This window comes from Loxodonta africana, chromosome 3, assembly GCF_030014295.1.
Source record: "Loxodonta africana isolate mLoxAfr1 chromosome 3, mLoxAfr1.hap2, whole genome shotgun sequence".
Lineage (NCBI taxonomy): Eukaryota > Metazoa > Chordata > Mammalia > Proboscidea > Elephantidae > Loxodonta > Loxodonta africana.
Window position 1 is genome coordinate 47,832,984 of NC_087344.1, and position 23,604 is coordinate 47,856,587.

General features: G+C 46.0%; 1 protein-coding gene across 1 annotated transcript in view; it reads right to left on the minus strand.

Annotated features, from left to right (window-relative positions):
* Positions 1-1,041: 1,041 nt before the first annotated feature.
* The window catches only part of LRRC38 (leucine rich repeat containing 38), a 45,106-nt gene continuing 22,543 nt past the window's right edge, over positions 1,042-23,604 (minus strand). The window contains exon 2 of the mRNA XM_064283139.1: positions 1,042-1,370. Coding sequence (XP_064139209.1) covers positions 1,117-1,370 — 254 coding nt within the window. The 3' untranslated portion in view covers positions 1,042-1,116. The remainder of the gene's footprint in view (positions 1,371-23,604) is intronic.

Below are 23,604 nucleotides of genomic sequence, written 5' to 3' on the forward strand. Positions count from 1 at the left end.
CCCTGCCTTTATAAGTCGCTACCTCTTAGGATAAGGTTCAGGGTTTGACCTATGTCAATAAGAGTCTACCCAGCCCACTCACAAAAATTTAATAACAAAACCCCTTTGATTCTCATGGAATCCAGACTTCTGGAGCCATGGAGGTTGGAGGAAGCCCTGAAACTTTTGCCCTGAGATCATCTTTAAACTGTAAACCAAAAATATCCCCTGAAGTCTTCTCAAAACCAAACAATAGCTTAGCTTAACTAGTAAAAAAAAGTCCACCTTGAGCATTATGCTCTTTTAATATCTATCTCTGCATGGGATCAAACTGACCATAGCAACTCAAAAGATTAGACAGAAAGCTTAAGGGACAGTCAGTTTATGTTAATGGGGGAGGAACAACTTGGAAAACGAGCATGAAGATGGCTGTACAACTCGAAGAATGCAGTCAATGTCACTGAATTGTACATGTAGAAGCTGTTGAATTTGCCAACGATCTGCTGTGTATATTCTCAACAACAACAACAAAAATAAAATAAATCATTAAAAAACCTTTGGCCAGTTCTTAACTTTTTCCTTGGTGTCACTGTAGCTAAACTTGGGTTTATTTGTTCTGTGCATAGCACCCCAAGGTTTCTGAGGCCTATTACATAAAGAGCAAAATTCCCGCACCCATGGAGAATGATCTAAGCTTGAATCCTCACTGTGCAAGCTGCTGTCTCTTAGAAGGAGGGAAACGCTTTGGTCTCCCAACACAGGTCAGAGAAATCAATGGCACAAAATCGTCTTTTCACTCAAAAGGTGTAAGTCTTCAAATCTCCTCAAAAGGTCTTCAACCATCAGCTATGAAGCTTGACTTGGTCATCTTCTCCCCACACACACCTCAAAGGGAGAGGGAGGCTCTCCTCCAGGAATGACTCCCTTGGTCCTTCCTGGGCTCCTCTACTCTGCTGATGCTAAACTCTGAGATTGGAGGTCCCACCGGGAGCTCCCAGGGTCCAAGACACTACAAGGAGCAGGACTCTCCTCGGTTCATGCACACGGGTCAATTCCTTTCTGTTTTCTGCATTTCCCTCTCAGGTTGAGAGGACCCACTGGCTTGGATACTCGAAAGCAAGAAGGGGAGGGGGCGGCTCAGTCATCCTCCTCCTCTTCTTCATCCTCGGTGTCTTTGTTCGGGGCACACCTCTGGAAGCACTGCACCACCGTGGCTAGGAAGAAGCTGGAAATGATGGCGGCGATGGAGACAGCCACGCCAGAGAAGATGATGATGAACAGGTCCGTGAGAGAGAGGCTGAACTTGCACTCCCTGAAGCTAGCCTCCGACAGCTCCTGCAGGAATATCCTCCTGTTCTCCGTGGGCAGCGAGCACTGGATTTCGTCCAGGCCTGTGAGAAAGGCAGGCAGAATGAGAGAGAGGTTTAGGGTGCAGCACGGCAGTACTGAAAAGTTGACAAAGAACGTGCTTGTAAAACCAGCAAATCAGCGGCATTCCCCCTCCCGCCCCCAAAAAGGAAAAAAAAAAGTTGATTTGAAAGGAATTGAAACTTTTTAAAGAGCCTCAAAGTAATCACTGCAGGAACAATCAGAATGTGTTGGTCTTCCTTGTCCTATTTTAAGGTTTAGTACTGTTTTGACTGGCGTCCCTGAGCAGTGCAAATGGTTAATGTGCTTGGTTACTAACTGAAAGGCTGGAGGTTTGAGTCTCACTCAGAGGTGCCTTGGAAGAAAGGCCTGGCGATCTACTATGGAAAAACCACTCCTTGAAAACCCTATGGAGTACAGTTCTACTCTGATGCACAGGGGGTCGCCATGATCAGGGTCAACTTGACAGTAATTGGTTTATTGTTTTGATTTTGGATCACTGAGGGTGGTGATGGGACCTTTTGGTTGGCAGCTGAGCACTTTAACAACTGCACCACCAGAGGGTTTAGGACATCTGTAGATCTTCGTCCAGACCTGGTTCATACCCAACCTTGGGGATAGAACATAGGGTTTAAGGTGGATGCAGTGGGATGGGGCAGGGCTAACAATGGAAGAAGCCTCCAGGTCGTAGCTGCCATTTCCCAAGTTGATGCCACCCTCCTTTTCATTGCCTTTAGGGCAAAAATGAACAGAAGGGTTGTAGGAACTCCACTACCCTGAAAGGAACGGGGAAAAAGAAGGATATATTTGAAGGTGACCTTCCAGTAGTACTCTCTGAGATGGTTTTCACACTTCTATGTGCTCAAGAAAAGGACTTGAAGCACTTACTAATGAAGATCAAAGACCACAGGCTTCAGTACGACTTGCACCGCAACATAAAGAAAACAAAAATCCTCACAACTAGACCAATGAGCAACATCATGATAAATAGAGAAAAGATTGAAGTTGTCAAGGATTTCATTTTACTTGGATCCACAATCAATACCCATGGAAGCAGCAGCCAAGAAATCAAACGATGCATTGCATTGGGCAAATGTGCTGCAAAGGACCTCTTTAAAGTGTTGAGAAGCAAAGATGTCACCTCGAAGACTAAGGTGCGCCTGACCCAAGCCATGGTATTTTCAATTGCATCACATGCATGTGAAAGCTGGACAATGAATAAGGAAGGCTGAAGAATTGACTCCTTTGAGTTGTGGTGTTGGCAAAGAATATTGAATATACCGTGGACTGCCAAAAGAACGAACAGATCTGTCTTGGAAGAAGTACAACCAGACTGGTCCTCAGAAGCAAGGATGGCGAGACTGCTTCTTATATACTTTGGACATGTTGTCAGGAGGGATCAGTCCCTGGAGAAGGACATCAAGCTTGGCAAAGTATTGGGTCAGGGGAAAAGAGGAAGACCCTCAACGAGGTAGATTGACACAGTGGCTGCAACAATGAGCTCAACCGTAACAACAGTTATAAGGATGGCACAGGACCCAGCAGTGTTTTGTTCTGTTGTGCACAGGGTCACCATGAGTCAGAACCGACTCAATGGCACCTAACAACAACAACATGTGCTCAAGAATCACCTGAAGACTGTGTTAAAATGCAGATTCCAAGGCACTACCCATGAAGAACCTGATTTGTAGGTCTGGGGCCCAAAGTTCTGCATTTTTAGTATGCATTTTAATACCCTGGTGATTCTGAGGCTGCGAGCCCACAGGCTGACTTTGAGGAACACTGGTTTTTAGTTGCTAAAGGAGAGTGTTAGGGGCTTGAGAGCATCTGGGACATTCACTGCTGAGATGACCAGAAGAGCCCCCTTTGACTCTGTTTATGTCTTAGAGTCCTTTTTAAGATTTCACTTGAAGAGTGCTGGCTAATTTTTTTTTTTTAAGCTTCAAATCCTACTGTCTAGAAAAGCACCACAACTGAGTGTGTGCTAATAAGTGCTTTATAATAACAACAGCTAGATAGAACTTACCATGGTCCAGACACAGCTCTAAGCACTTCACATATATCAACTCATTTAATCCTCATAACAATTCCATGTGGTATCCCCATGTTACAGATAAGAAAACCGAAGCTCAGCAAGGCGAAATACCTTACCCAAAGCCACACAGCTAGTCAGTGGCCTAGCCTGGACTCCATCTCAAGCAATCTGGCTCCAGAGACCTGGTCTGGAATCACTATGCCTCCAAAAGAAAAAGAAAGGGCATGTGAGGCTGGGGAAGAAAGCCAACAAGACGAGAACCAGAAGAAGAGGAGATGGAGGCACAGGAAGCTGGCTGATGCTTTCTTTCCATTGCTAACAAGTGGAATGTGGCTGTAGCTAGAGAAGTCTTAGGTCACCTAGTGGCGAAGGGCATGGCTTCCAGGGTAACGGGCTTATAACCTTTGTGAAATACCTCCAATAAGCTGTTGCTCCTGGTGTACTCTCTTCTATCTGCCAGCAAGTGAAGTAGGAGGAAGCTACAGGAACTGCAGACAGGTGAATTATACACACTCCAGCCTAAATGTGAGCCTCGAGTGAGGCCCGAGAAACTGAGTGTGATGAGAGAAGGTTCTCTGAACATTGGTTTATTCATTCAACAAATATGTATTGAGGACTCAGCCTGTACCAAGCGAATGGTGATCAACGAAACAAGGAAGGCCCCTACCCACAGAGAGTGTAAATCCTACTGGGAAGAGACATTCATTTATGTATTCAACAAATGCTTATTCAGTATTTACTATGTACCAGACTCTGAGAGGAAACCCTGGTGGCGTAGTGACTAAGTGCTACAGCTGCTAACCCAAGGGTGGGCAGTTTGAATCCACCAGGCGCTCCTTGGAAACTTTATGGGGCAGTTCTACTCTGTCCTATAGGGTCACTATGAGTTGGAATTGACTCAATGGCAAAGGGTTAGACCCTGAGATGTTAAAAAGCAAAGATGTCACTGTGAGGAATAAGGAGCACCTGACCCAAGCTATGGTATTTTCAATCACCTCATATGCATGTGAAAGCTGGACAAGGAATAAGGAAGAACGAAGAAGAAATTGATGCATTTGAACTATGGCATTGGCAAAGAATATTGAATATGTCATAGACTGCCAGAAGAATGAACAAATTTGTCTTGGAAGAACTACAGCCAGAACGCTCCTTAGAAGCAAGAATGGCGAAACTTCATCTCACATACTTTGGACATGTTATCAGCACGGAGCAGTCCCTGGGGAAGGACATCATGCTTAGTAAAGTAGAGGGCCAGCAAAAAAGAGGAAGACCCTTAACAAGACGGATTGACACAGTGGCTGCAGCAACGCGCTCAAACATAGCAATGATTGTGAGAATGGTGAAGGACTGGGAAGTGTTTCGTTCTGTTGTACACGGGGTCACTATGATTCGGAACCAACTCAACGGCACCTAACAACAACAACAACAGACCCTGAGGAGGTGTCCCTGGGTGGTACAAACAATTAATGCCCTCAGCTGCTAACCAAAATGCTTGTGGCTCAAGTCCACCCAGAAGCACCCCAGAAGAAGGTCTGGTGGTCTACTTCTAAAAAATCAGCCATCGAAAACCCTACAGAGCAGAGTTCTACTCTGGCCCACATGGGGTGGCCATGAGTCAGAGTCAACTCCACAGCAAAAGGTTAGGCCCTGAGAATATAACAGTGAGCAAATCGAAGTCTTTGCCCTAATGTAGCTTACCTTTTAGACAATCAATAAGTAGATCAAGGAATACTTAAAATGGTTTAAGATGGGGATAAATACAAACACATGGACCATCAGGGTGAAATGATAAAGAATGCCTGGGACAAAGGACCTTCTTTAGATAGAGTAGTTAGGGGATAATATAATAGCTAAGATCTAAAAGATGAGATGGAACCAGTCATGGGAAGAACATTCAAGGCAGAGGAGAAGTTGAGAAAGTGCATCAGTATTTGGGAACACTGTGTAACTGGGGGCAGCAAAGGGGGCACAGGTGAATTAGTGTGAGGTGAGGGAGGGTATTGGTGACTCAGTGGTAGAATTCTCGTCTACCACGCAGGAAACCCGGGCTCAATTCCTGGCCAGTGCTCCTCAGGTGCAGTGACCATCTGTAAGTCATTGGGGGTTTGCATGTTGTTATGATGCTAAATGGAGCCCTGGTGGCATAATTGTTAAGAGCTTGGTTAGCAGTTCAAATCCATGAGCTGCTCCTTGGAAACCCTATGGGACCGTTCTACTCTGTCTTATAGCATCGCTATGAGTCGGAGTCAACTCAACAATGGGTTTATGATGCTGACCAAGCTTCGGTGAAGCTTCCAGACTAGGTGGACTAGGAAGAAAGGTCTGGCGACCTGCTTCCAAAAAATTCAGCCAATGAAAACTCTACAGATCACAACAGTCCAATCCCCAACCGATCACGAGGATGATGCAGGACCACGCAGCATTTTGTTTCATTGAGCATGAGGTGACCAAGAGTCAGGAGCCAACTTGGCAGCAGCTAACAGCAATGAGGCAGAAAAGATGAATACACACTGAGATGAATGCCCTGTCAGCCAGAGTCCTTCAGTTAATATGACAAACAGAACCCCTCCCCAACCCTGACCAATCCTCATTAGGCATGAACAAAACATATGAACTTCTACAGCATTAAAGCCACTGAAGGCTGTTTGTTACCAAGCGTAACCCACCTATCCTGATACACAGTATGAATTACATAGTCTCAAATCACTGCTTGATTTGATTTTTACAAACCTCGGATATATGAAAATATATAATATTAAAATGCATAAAGAGCTCAGATCTTCTGTCTCTGATCTGGAAGAGGAAAGAAAAATAAAGTAGTAGTAACTAACACTTGTAAGTCGGAAACGACTCGATGGCTCTAGTTTTTTTTTTTTAACTAACACTTACATTGCACTTACTATGTGCCAGACGATGTTCTAAGTCCCACACACATGTTAACTCTTAATTCTCACAACAACTTTATGAGGTAGGTACTATTATTATGCTCACTTTATGGATGAGAAAACTGAAGCACAGAGAGATTACTTAGCTTGCCCTTGGCAACACTGCTAGCAAGTGGTAAAGCCAAGTGTATTCAGGCAGTTGGCTCTGGAGGCTTACTCTTATCCTTTAATCAGCAAAGCACCTTTTCTCCAATGAGATGTGAGGACACCATTTTGCCATTAAGCTCAACGGTCATCAATCTCTGCTTCCCTTCAACCTCTCAGGAAAACCTTCACTTGCTCCCTTTTTCAGTGCTTCGGGATTTCAAAAAACTTCCCCTCAGCCCATCTCCAGTATAGCCTAAACGTCAGAATGATTTCCTCACACCTCGCTAATTAGCTGCCTTTTTCCTGGAAAGAACAGCCCTACTAATTGGCCCTGAAACAACCCTTTACTTGGATCTTTGTATACCTTTCCTTCTCCAGCTCAAAAGCAGGAGGCGGAGAAAGTGCTTGAGCTTCCTTTTTTCTTCTGTCCTGGCCCATCTTTTATGTAGTCTAGAGCCAACCCACTGATGCTTTCCTCCCCATGGGAACCGGTTGCCTAGCAACCAGACTCCCGCTCCCTCTTTTCTTGGAATCAGTGCCTGCTTCACCTAGCCAAGGAAGATGCTGGACCAGAGCTCCAAAGGCCTCCCCAGATTATACTTGACTGCCGTTTTTGACTGTTTCCTTTTCTCAAAGAGGTCAAATGTTTATTTATTGCTTCTAAGCATTTTCTTCAAAATTTTAAAAAGCAAAGATGTCACTTTGTTGACCCAAGCCATGGTCTTCTTAATCACCACATACGCATGTGAAAGCTGGACAGTGAAAAAGGAAGACAGGAGAAGAATTGATGCATTCAAATTGTGGTGTTGGTGAAGAATACTGAATACACCATGGACTTTGAGAAGAATGAACAAATCAGTTTTAGAAGAAATACAACCAGGACACTCCTCAGAAGCAAGGATGGTGAGACTTCGGCTTGCTTACTTTGGACACGTCATCAGGAAAGACCAATCGCTAGAAAAGGCCATCGTATTTGGCAGAGGGTCAGCAAAAACAAGGGAAACCCCTGGTGCAATGGATTTGCACAAAAACCACAACAGCGGACTCAAATTCTACTCTGAAACATGTGGGGTTGCCATGAGTCAGAACTGATTTGAAAGCAACAGGTTTTTTGTTTTTCTCTTCTGCAGGATCTAGCTTGAGATCAGGGTTTCTCAAACCTCAGCACTATGGACATTCAGGGCCAGATAATTCTTTGTATGGGGGTCTTTCCTCGTCACAGGATATTTAGAGGCATCCCTGTCCCCTAAATACAAGATGCCAACAGTGGCAGCCCCCAGTGATTGCAATCACAGATATCCCCAGACATTGCCATGTCCCTTGGGGGGCAAAATCACCCCTGTTGTGAATCCCCATGTCAGACTGCAACACCCTGCTAAGTAGGGAAGCCTCTGGGGCAGGCTGCTCTTTGTCACTAGGCAGACATTTAGTTACTAATTCATGCTCTAAACCAAGCAAGCCAGGCTTTATGCTGGGTGCCATGACAGACACAAAAAGAGAAAAAGATGTGGCTATGGTCTCCAGGGGCTCAGGTCTGAGAGGAGGGGGCATGAGAACACACACACAGACAAGGGTATTTCGAGACAGAGAATGGAACATGGAATAGGAGAGGCACAGGGAAGGCCTGCGGAGGGGTTCAGAGCAGAGCTTGGGGGCTTTGGGTGGGAGGGTCAGAGAGGCCATGGAAGGTGGGCAGTCATCTGGGCAGGTGCAGGTGAGAAGGGGTCCCTGCCATGTCCCCACTTGACTTTGGAATGCTTATCCTGCTTACCTGACCCCATCTTTTCAGCTGTCAATTTAAAAATAGCCAATGAAAGCTAATCCGTACCCACGGCTGCACTCTGTGGGAGCTGGCCACTGTACTCAGGACTTTACACATATCAGACCACTGAATCCTCATGACAACCCAATAACGAGGCTACTATAATCATCCCCATTTTACAGATGATCAATCTGAGGCACAGAGAGGTGACGGGACTTGCCCGAGGTCACAAAGCAAGGAAACAACAGACCTGGGACTGACACCAGCCAGTCTGGCTCCAGAGTCCCCGCCCTTGACTACTACATAGAACCACCCACTTTCCCACCTCAGGGTCTTGTAAAATATGTGCTCTCCAGCAACTCTAGAACTCTCTAGTTCTCCCTAGAACTAGCCAGCAACTCTCCTTGTTCCCTGGTCTGACCTGGACAAGAGAACAGGTCAAGCTCCCTGCATAGCCTCTGGACACCCTGTCAGGAGAAGGGAGGCATGGATGGCTCTGGAATATAGACGCATAGAGACTCTGTCCCATGAGCGTTAGAACAGACACCAAGCTGGGATTCCAGCTCCATCACTGATGCTGTGTGGCCATAGGCCCCACCTCCCCGAGAGCCACCTTGTGAGGATGTTGTCAACACTGAATGAGGCAGTATATGAGAAGCTCTCTCCACCATGCCTGGCCACAGTAGCTGCTTGGAAAAATCATAGTTATTATTATTCAGATTTTCCGAGTCAGGGCTTGTGTCCCACTCTCCAGGTGTCAGAGAAGGCGCCCTTCATGTGTTTCCACAGCAGCAAGAGAAGAGAGCAGCTGTTCTAACTACATTGTTGTTAGGTGCCATTGAGTCGGCTCCAACTCTTGGTGACGAAACACTGCCTGGTCCTGTGCCATCCTCACAATAGTAGGCATGCTTGAGCCCACCGTTGCAGCCACTGTGTCAGTCCATCTCATTGAGGGTCTTCCTCTCTTTCTCTGACCCTCTACTTTACCAAGCTTGATGTCCTTCTCCAGGGACTGGTCCCTTCTGATAACATGTCCAAACTACGTGAGACGAAGTTTCACCATCCTTATTTCTAAGGAGCATTCTGGCTGTACTTCCTCCAAGACAGATTTGTTTGTTCTTCTGGAAGACCACGGTATAGTCAATATTCTTTGCCAACACCAACTACAAACAGTTTGCTCTCAGCTACTTACCGAAAGGTTGGAGGTTTGAACCCATTTAGTGACACTACAAAAGAGAGGTCTGGTGATCAAGCCAAAAAACCCCTATGGAGCTTTGTTCCACTCTGGCACCCATGGGAGTGGCCATCAGTCAGGACCAACTTGATGGCAACAAGTTTTCTAACTACATTAGGCTGAGGCAAAAATGAAGATGAAACTGTCTTCTTCCATCTGCTGACTTCGGGGTGTCTGAGATATGGAGGTGGAAAGAGCAAGAGCAGAAGCTTCTTGTTAGCTGCTATTAAGTAGATCCTGACTCATAGTGACCCCATGCACAATGGGGTCAGACTGTTGTGATCCATAGAGTTTTCATTGGTTAGTTTTTGGAAGTAGATCACCAGGCCTGTCTTCCTAGCCTGTCTTAGCCTAGAAGTTTTGCTGAAACCTGCTTAGCATTGCAGCAACATGCAAGCCTCCACTGAACCATGACTGCCCCCAAAGCTAGTCAGGGGTTTCAAAGAGTCAAAAATGGATAATCTATCTTCCTAGAATTGTCATCTGACTACAGAGGGGATGGCTGCTCCTATACAGCCCACATGGGACATTTTGTCAGGAGTTAGCAACCAACTGGCAAAGGGCTGGCCCAATGCAAGTCTATAGAAAGTGGGGAGCAGGGCTGGGAATGGCAGGGAAGACACAGAGACACACTGGGCAGATTTCTGCAAAGGAAGAACATGCATGACTCCTAATTCAGTATAATTCCACGAGTACTTCCGGAGCTGAAACCCACACCCTGAAGAATGTGTGTGTGTGTGAGTGGGTGAATGTTAGTACGTGTGTGAATGTGTGTGCAGGTGTGTGTGAACGTGTGTGTGTGAATGTATCTGTGAGTTTGTGACCATATGTATGTGAGTGTGTGAAAGTGTTTGTGTATGCATGTGTGGTGACCACCACTAACCGAGCATCTACTATGTTCTGACTGTGCACAGCCCATAGCACACGCTATTTCTTACTTACCTCCCTCTGTGAGGTGAGTGACATTACCCTCATTCATAGGCAAGGAAATGGGGCTCAGAAATCTTTGGCAATTCACTTACTAATAAGTCGTGAAGCCATAATGCAAACCACCCTCTCTTTGTTTTATTCCAAAGCCCATGTTTCTCCACCACTCTCATTCGTAATACCAAAGAAAATAAAGTCCCAGGCCTCAGGACATTCATAGCCCAAGAACAACAACCAAAAAAACCAAACCTGTCCAATCAATTCTGACTCATAGCAGCCCTATAGGGCAGAGTAGAATTGTCCCATAGGGTTTCCAAGGAACAGCTGGTAGATTTGAACTGCCAACCTTTTGGTTAGCAGCTGGAGCTCTTAACCAGTGGGCCAACAAAGTTCCTATAATTCAACAGAGGAATCAAAACTAAGCCACATCAACGAATGAGTAAGACAACATATGACTGAGCATCAACTGTAGTGCTTTACAAATTTAAAGAATGAAGAGACAGGGGTTGTCTAAAAAGTCTAGTGCTCAACCAGTATTTATGAATGAGCATCTTTGAGCTTGGAGGGTTGACTGGGGAAGAATAAGAAGGGCATGGCAGGCTAGAGGCATAGGTGAAATAACTCTCACATCTGAAAGTGTGGATGAAAGACCACATTAGATGTGTCCTCCTGGTCTAGAACAGCGCCCCCTAGATAGGATAACTTCCAAAATCATCATCGCTGGCTGATGTTCAAAGGGCTGAGTGTGGAGTAGCTGGAGAGTCATTACCAGGAACTGAGAATTTGGAGTAGGAAGTTAAAAAAATGGCAGCCAAGAATCACACTGAGGCCTCAACCATGTTTTTGTTTGTCAATACAATGTCATTTTTTGTTTTTGTTTTGTTTTTTTTTAAAGAATTGACAAAATATTTAAATTAGGAGACAGAGCATGGAGACAGTGGTCTGGATGTCATATTGAGACAAGACACATGTCGTGAGCTTGATCACTCAGTCATGCTACCTGACTGGCCCCTACATAAATAAGTATTTGAGTTTGCAACCCCTGGAGCAGTGGGTTTCCTTCTGCCTGTTCTGTGCCCCAGGAGCAGGCAGGGAGTGAAAGGCACGAACAGAAGTTGAAGAAATCACCATCCATCCATGACTAAAGTTGTTCAGAAGCCTGGTGTCTGGGGCTGTGCTCCCCAGGCTTTTGGATTTTACAGACCAGTAAAAATAGGAAATAGGGGAGGCTGGCATAGGACTGTAACTTTTAATTCTGCCCAGTAAGGACATTAAACACATACACCACCACCACTACCACCACCACCATTTTGTAAGAGAGAACATTTCTACACCAATAAAGTTAAGAGGGTAGGTTATTAGAAAGAAAGAAAGAGAGAAAGAAAGAATGAGAGAACGAAAGAACGAGAGAGAAAAGGAAGGAAGGAAGGAAGGAAGGAAGGAAGGAAGGAAGGAAGGAAGGAAGGAAGGAAGGAAGGAAGGAAGGAAGGAAGGAAGGAAGGAAGGAAGGAAGGAAGGAAGGAAGGAAGGAAAAACAGTTGCCAACTCCTGTTCAAGACTCAACCCAGGAATCACCCCTCTGGGGAGTCTGTCCTGAGTACTACCTTTTCCCACCCCCCCACCCACCTCCACCCCCACCTCTCCCACCTCCCCACCCTCCCACCCCCCAATTCCTGGCTCAGTCTTCCCTTCCTGGTTCCCCACTTCCTCTCATCTCTACATCCGCAGCTCCCAGCACAGGGCCTGGCACACAGCAAGTGCACATCAAACAAATACAAGTGTCTTCCTTCACACAAACTGAGGAAATCCAGAACAAGTTAGAACTGTCTAGACAAGAAGGATTCTGGTGCGCAGTTCTCACCAGGGTCCAGAAAACGAGCCAGGAGCTCTGTTTGTCAAAAAGCTGATCGGAAACCACTCCCTCATTTGTGATTAGGCCACACGATTAGAACTCAAAAAACGCAGTCTGTTTGATTAGGCCACACGATTAGAACTCAAAAAACGCAGTCTGTTCAGAAGACAAAATCCTTTAAACCTGGCATGTGGAAACATTAATAGAATAAGTTCTTAGTTGCAAAAATGCTAAGAACTCCGTTTTTATGATTCCTCTACTTTCTGTCCTGGCGGCCCAGTAGTTAAGCGGTTGGCTGTTAACCGAAAGGTTGGTGGTTCAAACTCACCAGCCACTCCGTGGGAGAAATATGTGGCAGTCTGCTCCTGTAAAGATTACAGCCTGAGAAACCCTATGGGGTAGTTCTACTCTGTCCTATAGAGTCACTATGAGTTAGAACGGTCTCGCCAGCAATGGGTTTGGTTTTTCAGTCTTCAAGGGAGTGCATCCCAGATGCAAGGAACTCTTCCTATTCATTAAAAAAAAAGAAAAAAAACCCTGTTGCCCTCAAGTCAGGAGCAAACTGCCACATCTTTCTCCTGCAGAGTGGCTGGAGGGTTCGAACTGCCAGCTTTTTGGTTAGCAGCCAAACACTTAGCCATTGTGCCACCAAGGCGCCTTTCCCATTTATTATATATTCTTTTTGAAGTGATAATATTAATAGCTGGTGGATTCAATACAGAACCCAGTTTCCTCCCTGAGTGTAGAGTTGAATGAAAGAGAGGTGTGAGATTCAAAGAGTAGAATAAAAAATGTCAGCTTCGTCACTGCCTTAGTCATCTAGTGCTATTATAACAGAAATACCACAAGTGGATGGCTTTAACAGAAATTTATTTTCCCACAGTTCAGGAGGCTAGAAGTCCGAATTCAGGGCCCCAGCTCTAGGGGAAGACTTTTTCTCTCTGTTGGCTCTGGAGGAAGGTCCTTGTCTCTTTAGCTCATTTCCTGTTTCCTTGCAGATTGATGCCAAGACATTAATTGATTGGCATCAGTCTCCCTCCTCCCCTCTCTACATGACCGCTTGCTTGTTTAATCTCTTTTTATATCTCAAAGGAGATTGACTCAAAACATACCCTATACTAATCCTGTCTAATTAACAAAACAAAGACAACCCATTCCCAAATGGAATTATAACCACAGGCATAGAGGTTAAGATTTACAACACATATTTTGTGGGGACACAATTCAATCCAACAGTCACTGAAAAAATTGTTGTAGGCTCCTATCTGTCTTCCTGCTTCTACCTGACAAGGCTCCCCAATTCTCAAGGCAGCCAAAACAAGGCTTTTAAAGAAAATGTTACATCCCATCATTTCTCTGCTCAGCCCCCAGCCCCCTCAAAGCTCTCCATCTCCCTCTAAGTGAAATCCGTGATCCTTACCACCGCCCCCAAGCCCCTCCACTCCACCCTGCTCGTTCCTCAGCTCCCTCCCCCCCAGCACAGGCAGACTATAGGCCTTTGCACTTTGTGCGGGGTGGCTGGGGGCCCAGCCTGTCACCACCCCTCCAGGTTCCCTCCTCTTGACTGATGACTTCTCGCCAGCAGCTGACACCTGAGCTGGAGGGGGTGAGGGGCTGCCATTCTCCCAAAATAGATGGTGACAGGGCAGCGGACGGCAGATTGAGATTAATCTCTCACAGGGCTACAGGCGTGGTTTCGGAGCCAGCAGCTCTGTCGGGCCTTTCTCCTGATCGGCCTCCCAGGAACTGCATAAGCCAGGCCAATGACAGGCTCTGGTAGCGCTTTTTGTCATTGGAAATAGCTTTTGTTGTTGGCAACCAATGCCACCCAGCAGTATGTGTATTGATTGTTTAATGAGAAATTAATTTACTCTGTAAAGCTTCATCTAAAGTACAATAAAAAAGAAAGAACATTTGCCTTCTTAATTCCACTTACTATGCAAAGCCCTGGTACACGCTCAGACAAGAGAAATAAATAAAAAGAAGGGGAATGAAAGAACCCATAAACACACAGTTAACATGCTAGTGTATAGCTTTCTAGATTTTTTTTCTTTTGTTAGTTGTTGTTTGCCGTTGAGCTGATTCCAACTCATGGCAGCCCCATGTGTGCAGAGTAGAAATGCTCTATAGGGTTTTCAAGGCTGTGACCTTTCAGAAGTGTGATCACCAGGCCTGTCTTCCGAGGCACCTCCGAGTGAGTCTGAACCGTCAACCTTTTGGGTGGTATTTTAACACTTAACCACTTGCGCCACCAAGGGACTCCTATTTTTTTCCCCCAGGCGTTGTTGCTGTTGTTAGCTGTTGTCAAGTCGATTCCAACCCATAGTGACCCCATGCAACAGAGTAGAACTGCCCCATAGAGATTTCTAGGCTACAATCTTTATAGGAGAAGATTACCACGTCTTTCTCCAACCGAGTCACTGGGTGAGTTTGAACTGCCAACCTTTTGGTTAGCAGCCTATGTATACATAAACCCTCCAAGTAGCAATACACTCTACTACTCTGTTGGATAACCATATTGGAAAGATCTTTTCATTCAACAAATATAAATTTAAAACATCACTTTTAATAGCTACAGGGTATTTTACTGTACAGACAAGCCACGGATTTATTCATCCCAGGCGTTTCCAGTTTTTTGTTACTAGGTCTTTCTTTACTAGAAGCAATGCTGCTGTGAACACCCTTGTATACATTCTCAGTTATTTCCCTAAGGAGGAGCCCTGGTGGCACAGTGCTTACAGCACTCGGCTGCTAACTGAAAGGTTGGTGGTTCAAATTCACCAGCTGCTCTGAGGGAGAAAGATGTGGCAGCCTGCCTCCATAAAGATTACAGTCTAGGAAACCCTAGGCGATTCTACTCTGTCCTATAGGGTTGCTATGAGCCAGAATCGACTGGACAGCCTCGGGTTGTTTGTTTTGTTGTTCACTCCTACAAGATGAAGATTGTGTGTAAAAGTGCCTGAAAACCATCAAAGAGTATATTGTTGATTTTATTTGCATTTCTTTGATTACCAGTACAGCTGACCATGGTATCATGTGTTCACTGCCATTTGGATTTATCTCTTTGTGAAGTACCTGCTCAAGACCTTTGATAAGCACTTTGCAAGTCTTACCAAGGTATGAGAAGTCCTTAGTGACAAGGAGAGCTTGGGGAGGGAGTGTGGTTGATTCAGCCCACCCCACCCCATTCCCGGTGAGTTGCTAGAGCTACCATTCACAGGGAAAGTGGGCTGCTTCCTCCCAGCCTGGCAGAAGGACCAATATGGAAGCTTCTCCAGAGACCACTGGGTACTGGTTCCACCACTCATAGTAAGCATTCACTGCTTCCATCAGTCTCCTCTTTTACCTCCCCCTCACTGGGGTAAGAGGGCCCAGGCTGTGCCTGTGAAGCCCTGTCCCAGGTCCTCTCTGGTACCTCCCTGAACACCAAACCCAAAGGACCAGGAAATAGAAGCAGCTTTTTGCTCTTTCACACCCACAGCCAGACTTTCAGCAGCACATCCTGACTCCACAGCATCAGAGAAGGTTAGCTGTAAAAGCCTTTGTTACGTTGTTAGCTGCCATCTAGTCGGCTCTTGACTCGTGGCGACCCCATGTACGATGCAACAAAACACTGGCCAGTCCTGCACCATTCTCATGATAGGTTGTGGATTGAACCGTTGTGATCCATAGGGTTTTCAGTGGCTGATTTTTGGTAGTACATCACCAGGCCTTTCTTTCTAGTCCATCTTAGTCTAGAAGCTCTGCTGAAACCAGTTCTGCATCACAGCAACATGCAAGCCTTCACTGACAGATGAGTGGTGTTTGCGTATGAGGTACATTGGCCGGGAATCAAACTAGGGTCTCCTGCATGAAAGACGAGAATTCTACCATGGACGACCACTGCTTTGAGATTGGAAGGTGCCTGTTTAGTAAACAATTTGGCTTTGCCCAAGAGAAGTTCTAGCCTTTGCCCTTGGCTTCTGGGAGGCAATCTCTGGGTCCTTGAAATGTTATGTCTGATCAATGAGTGTGTTTGTCTGCCTGGGGACCTTGGTCACAGTGGATGGTCTAACAGTGTGATTTAAGAGAGGGGCTGGGGACAACTGTAGAGTCTTAGGGTTCAGGCTCTGGGTCATGTAGTGTCCATTAGCCAGACACTGAGATCAACCACATGGATAATCAATCATTCCTACCTAATGAAGCCCCAGTAAAAACCGGACACTGACTTGCTTTCCTGGTTGGCAACACTCCATGTGTATTGTCACATATTGATGCTGGAGAGTAACTCATCCTGACTCCATGGGGAGAGAACAATGGAAGCTCTGTATTTGGAACCCTCTTGAATGCTGATTTTAATCTGTATCCTTTCCCTGTAATGAACTGTAACCATGAATATACTAAATTTAATGAATTCTGTGAGTTGTAGCAAATTATTAAAACTGAGGGTGGTTTTGGGAACCCCCTGAACTTGCAATTGATGTCAAGAGTGAGGGCAGTCTTGTGGGGACTGTGCCCTGTAATTCTGTGTTGTTGTTAGGTGCTGTCGAGTCACTTCCGAATCATAGCCACCCTATGTACAACAGAACAACACACTACCCAGTCCTGTGCAATCCTCACAATTGTTGCTATGTTTGAGCCCATTGTTGCAGCCACTGTGTCAATCCATCTCATTGAGGGTCTTCCTCTTTTTCAGTGACCCTCTATCTTACCAGGGACTGGTCCCTCCTGATAACGTGTCCAAAGAACATGAGGTGAAGCCTCGCCATCCTTGATTCTAAGGAGCACTCTGGTTGTACTTCTTCCAAGACAGATTTTTATGTTCTTCTGGCAGCCCATGATATATTCAATATTCTTCGCCAATGCCGTAATTCAAAGGCATCAGTTCTTCTTTGTTCTTTGTAAGTTTGTTGTTGGTCCTAAACTCTAGGTAGTACCTTTGACACCTGTTACTCTCCCTCCCCATCTCTCCCCCTTATTTTACAAGAGAAGTTAGGTGACTTGTCTAAGGTTGCACAAAGTCTGGACTGGAACCCTGACCTGCTGGCTCCCTGTTTACAGCTCTTTCTAGGTGCCAGGTTCTTAGCTCACTAGGAGCATTGGGAGAAGCGGCATGTGCTGTGGCTGCTGCTGCAGTGGCTTCCTGCTGCAAAGGAACACCACCTAAGGAGGCTCACTCCTGCTTCTGGGGGCAGGGGTGCCAGGGAACACAGCTCTAATTTCTTACAGTGCTATCCTCTGTTCTCCACCATTACTTCCATTAAATATCAACAGTTGCATAAGGGAACGAGTCCTAATCATCCTCTCTTGTCTCAGCCAGCAGACACTTGATCTGATTAAGTAATGAGCTGATTTCTTCTAAGAGGAAGCTACCTCTGCAACACTGAGTCAAGGACTCATCATTGGTCTGGCCTCACAGATCATGTCCTGTAGATGGGACAAGACAGTATGGTGGGTCCTGCACCAGCGTCGTGACCTGTACCTGGTATCCTGACTCCCCCCCTAAAATCTTAGGACACCAATATCAATTTCACACACAATTGTGGAAAATCAACTGACCCACAATGTGGTTTCCCCAGCCCGTCCTTCCACTGGAAAGAAATGATCAGAGAATGATCACTGAGGACTGAAAATTTCATTCTCTGGAAGGCATGCATGAGTTTCTACCACCATGACCAACATCACCATCACTGCCATCATCTCAACCATCACTGCCGCTGCCACCTCCACCACCTCTACTGTATTTATCACCACCATTTCTACCACCATTAATGTCCACCTCCACCATTTTGGTCACCTCCACCATGTCCATCACTATCATGATGTCCACCTGCATCATTTCTATCACCATTGCAATGTCTACCTCCACCATTTTAGTCACCTACACCATGCGCATCACTGTCACCACTGTATCTACCTCCACACCGCCCATCACTATCACTATGTCCACCACCATCATTTTTACCACCATCACTATACCTACCACCACCATTTCTATCGCCATCACTACACCCACACTTACCATCTCCACTACCACCATGTCCACCTCTACCATGTCTACCACCACCACATATCCACCATCACCACTACCAAGTCTACCACCACTACCACTAGGTTCCATTTCTACCACCACCACCACCTTCATCATCAATAATGATCGTTTACTGTAAGCTGGAACCTGGGCTGAGAGCCAGGGATACTAAGGTGCATTTAGTTATTATGTATGATCTGGTTAGATATGTGTGAGGAAAACCAAGAGTGGCTCTGTGAGTCTGGTACCCCCACTGCTCATCATGGTGATCATTGTCCCATGCTGCCTCTGGATGCTCAGAGACACCCACAATGACTCTCTCCCTGAATCTGCCCTTCTAAGTAACTCAGTGTCCTAAGTTAATCTCTAATGGTGGAATCAACAGCTAGCTGGAAGAAGAAACGTGTTAAATGTCTTGGGGATGAGGAGGGAGTGTATACGTTGATGGGTCCCCCTCAACAAATTTGGCAATTTACACTGCTAAAATGGCATTTTATAGACAAGGAAAACTTTTTGAAACGCCTACTATCTATCAGGAACAATGATAAGTACTTTACCATTACTATTTTGTTTAATCCTTTCTCAACAACCCTTCAGACCAGTGGTTCTCAACTGGGGGTGATTTTGCCCTTCAGGGGACATTTGGCAATGTTTGGAGACATTTTTGGTTGTCACAACTTGAGTGGGGGTGCTACTAGTATCTAGTGAGTAGAGGCCAGGGATGCTGCTAAACATCCTACAATGCATAGGACAGCCCCATGACAAAGAAGTATTCAGCTTATATGAAATAACAACAGTAGGCAAACGTATAGAGACCAAAGTTTATTAGTGGTCTCCAGGGGTGGGATGGAGGGGAAAAGGGGAATCATTGTCTAGGAAGCAGGGAGTTTATGATGATGGGCTGCAGCTCGGGCCCTGACTTTGAGGAAAACTAGAGACATGGAAGAAATGGGGAAGGGAGTAGGAAAAAGAAGTGAGCCAGAGAAACAGAGACCCCCAGAGACAGGGAGACTGAGGGCCTGGTGATCCAAGAGTACCATAAAAAACAACAATAGTAAATACTGCAGAGTATGAATATTGAAGCTGTTTCCATATAAAAAATGAATTTGTGCTGTGTGTCTCCTCACTGCTGCCAGCTTTCAGTGGCCCAGCACTGTGAAGACTGCTGTCAGTGGGGCCAGAGTTACAGCCCATTCTAGAAGCAATGGTGGCGAAGGGGCATTTTCCCCAGAATGGAGACAGGTGAGGTGCTTTCTGAAGATTTATCCTTCTGCAGCTGATGATTCGGGCTCCCCTGAAGTTCCCATGGAAGGCATCAGGGCTGTGTCTGTGAGAGGAAAGGGGCTACCGGGTGGTTGGTGTGGGGGAAGGTATAGAGGCCTGAAGAGGCTGAGGAGGAAGAGGAAAAGCTGGAGCGCCTGAGTGTTATGGTCTAAGAGTGCCCAGGAGGCACCCGGCAAGTGGACAGTGAGAAGGACACTGCCAAGAGCCTGTGGGCGTGCCTGGGTACCACTTGAGTCCACCAGCCACCCAGTTTCCACACAGTGTGAACTTACTCCTCAGGCTCAGGCCTGCTCCAATCATCGGCTTCACAGCAGTGAGAGCTTGCTCCAGGTCCGAGTCTCAACTCTTGGCACTGCCACAGTTCAGTCACCCTGCTTGCCTACAGTGACCTCAGAACAATCAAAAGACCAGAGGGGACCACTGGCCCCAGTGTCGGAGTGGCCACCATTACTACCGCAGTGATAATAATAACCCAAAACTAAACCAAACCAGTTGGTGTCGAGTTGACCGTGACTCATGGTGGCCCCACGTGTGTCAGCGTAGAACTGTGGTCCATAGGGTTATTTTTTTGGAAGTCAATCTCCAGGCCTTTCTCCCAAGATGCCTCTGGGTGGACTTGAACCTCCAACCTGTTTGTGAGCAACCAAGCACATTAACTGTGTCCACCACCCAGGGACTCCAATAATAATAACAGCTGACATTTATTACATGTTTTCTGGGTGCCTGGTACTGTGCTAAGTACTTTCCAGGGATTATCTCTTTGACCCTCACAATAGACTTATGAAATAGGTTATATTATTGTCCCTATTTTACACATGAGAAAACTGAGCCACAAAGAGGCTAAACAATCTTCCCAGGGTCACACAGCTAGGATGCAAACCCTGGTGGATCTAAATTCAAAACCAGTGCTCTCAGCTACTCTGCTACAAGCCCCTGTCTAAAGACTGCCATGCAATGTGGGGGAAATAGTGCCAGGCCAGGAATCAAGCGGCTTGGCTCTTCCAAAACTTTGCAGTGTGGCTTTGGGCAAGTCACTTGGTCTCTCTGAGCTGACAAGCGGGCAGTGAGAAGGACATCGCCAGGAGCATGCGGGTATGCCCGGGTGCCATGCTGGATCAGAGTCCACCAGCTGCCCAGCTTCCACATAGTGTGAACTCACTCCTCTGACACAGGCTTGGTCCAGTGAACAAGAGTAAACTAGATTAATTCCTCAGTCAAAGCTTTTCTGAGCCCTCTGGAATGTTCACTCTAAGAGAGCAGAGCCTTGTTGGGTTCACTGCTGTGTCCTTAGCACCTGCAATGGTTCCTGGCCTGGAGCAGAGGCATGACAAACATCTGTGAATGTGTGAGTGAGTCTGATGGCATATACAGCAGAGTGGCCTGGATATGTCTGGAAGCCTGAGCTATGGTCCTGGATACCTAGAGGCTGGCCTGCCAGCTGCGCTTCTCTGTGCCTCTCCCTAAGCTCCACCCTCACCCATGGTAACAGGACAAGCTTCTGGCAATGTACAATGTCCCATGTACAATGTCACGCCACCTATCTCCCCCAGCTAACTGGACCAAGAAAGGGACACCTCCTTTCCAGGATCTGGAAATTGAGATCAAGAGAACAGTGTCGTGCCCAGTCTTACTTATCTTGAATGGAGCAGCTGGGAAAGGACACATTTTTTTCATCATGTGGATGGGGAAGCAGAGAAAGCCCATCAGTATATATAGAGAAAAATGAAACATACAGACTGAGAAGCAAAGGAGAGAGCTAGACAGAGAACAGCCCAGTTCCCTGCAGTGCCCAGTTCTTCCTCTTGGGCCCGACTGTACTCAGGACTTGGGCTTCTTGTGACACCCCTGCATCCTTATAATAAACCCTCCTGTTTGCTTAGGCTCATGGTGACCCCACGTGTGTCAGAGTAGAACTGTGCCCCTAGTGTCTTCAATGGCTGACTTTTTGGAAGTACATCACCAGCCCTTTCTTTTGAGGCACCTCTGGGTGGACTCGAATTTCCAACCTTTCGGTTAGCAGCTAAGTACATTAACAACCCATGTGTGCCAGAGTAGAGCTGCTCTCCATAGGGTTTTCAGTGGCTGATTTTTTGGAAGTAGATCACCAGACATTCCTTCCAAAGTGCCTCTGGATAGACTCGAATCTCCAATCTTGAAGACAGGGGCTGGGTTTTATTTTAAGTGCAGTGGGAGCCATTGGAATGTTCCTAAATATGCCATATACTATATTAGCTGCTGGGGAGTCAAGGGTAAATAAGACACATTTTGGGTTCCCAAAAAGGGCCAGACAAGTGAGCTGGCAATTCCCAGCAGTCATCATAAAGTTAATACAGGACCTAATTAGATCAAATATCTACTTGACCCAGCCTCAGGGTCAAGTAGATAATAGAAAGATAAAGAAGAGAAGGTAGGGGTAGGCAAGAGGGATTGAGGAGATCAAGAACCTCAGGACAGAGATGGCAAAAGAGACCGAAAGTAGTGAACTCCAGCTTCCATTTAGGTTGACCATTTTGGGGATTACAATTTGACTCATGTAACCTCAAACACACCGCCTAATCTAGATACTCACAACAACCCACGCAATGCGACGTTCCTACTGCACCTTTATAAGCACTGCCAGCCAGAAGGTTGATAAGGCTTGCCAAGCACCTCATCATTCCAAACTACACCCAAGAGCATGAAATTCTGGGACAACAACAATTAGACCGCCACTTGGTTGAAAAGGGCTTAACCCTTTGGGTATCTGAGTCAGCTGGCAACTGGTCAGCGTCAGCTAAAGGTGGTACTGTCCTCTCCACACCAAATCTTGTGTTATCGCTGGGGTGTCCAAGATGAGCCAAAGGTATGTTCACTGTCTCCATGTTGTCCAGCCATGAGGTCTTCCTTTTAATTAATTGATTGTTGTTGCTGTTAGTTGCTGTCAAGTCGATTCTGACTCATGGCAACCCCGTGTGTGCACAGTAAAACTGCTCTATAGGGTTTGCAAGCTGTGACCTTCACAAGCAGATTGCCAGGCCTGTCTTCCAAGGTGCCTCTGGTTAGGTTCGAACTGCCAACCTTTTGGCTAGTAGTGCAGAGCTTAACAGTTTGCACCAACCAGGGATTCTTGAGCTAATTGACAGAATGGCACAATGAAGGTGATGTTTTTAGAAAGATCTGGGGTTTGGGGCTGGGGTAGCAGGACTCCATTGAGCACCCCAGGGGGCAAAACCAGGCAGGGGCGATACTGTCTTAGGTCATGTTTTCCAGTTGACTGTCCATGAACACCCCAGACCTGGTGCCATAAAAGCTGACACCCAGTCCCTGGACACCAGCAATGGCAAGAACAATGACAACCCAGTAACTCAACTCTAATTAGAAGAGAAGTTAAAAATGCATTAGCCTGTGGCACACAGGACATCTACACACCTACAAAATGCAGGAGTGAGGCCACATGTAACAGCAACTGGGACCTCAATCAACCTCTGCTCAGGAACAGGATTCTCTTAGGTACATAAACATACAAAATGTTCACTCACATCAGTGATCAAATCATGCAAATTAAGGCCCAGGTGGCACAGTGCTTAAGCCCTTGGCTGCTAACAAAAAGGCTGGAGGTTCAAACCCACCAGCTGCTCCATAGGAGAAATTTGGGGCAGTCTGCTTCTGTACAGATTTACAGCCTTGCAAACCCTATAGGGCAGTTCTACTCTGTCCTACAGGATCAATATGAGTTGGAGTCAACCTAATGGTAATGGATTTGGGATTTTTTGTTGTTTTTTTGAAAGCAATAATGCTTTTTTTTTTTTTGCCTATCATGTTGGAACTTTTTTAAAATAATAAAACATAAACCTGGCAATGGTGTGACCAGGTAGGTACTCTGTATTTGCTGTTCTAGGGTGCAATCAGGCAAAAATGCATCCACAGATTGCAAATAATACATAGACTTTGATCTTGCATTTCTACTTCAAAGAATCCACCCTAAAGGGATAATGAGAGGTTTCCACAAACTTTACATGTATTAGGATGTTCATCTCAGCATTTTAATATATGAAAAATAAAAGGAACCAGGCCATAACAACAGGAGACAGGCTCAATTAATATACCTATACAACAATCTATTACATGGCCATCAAATGTTA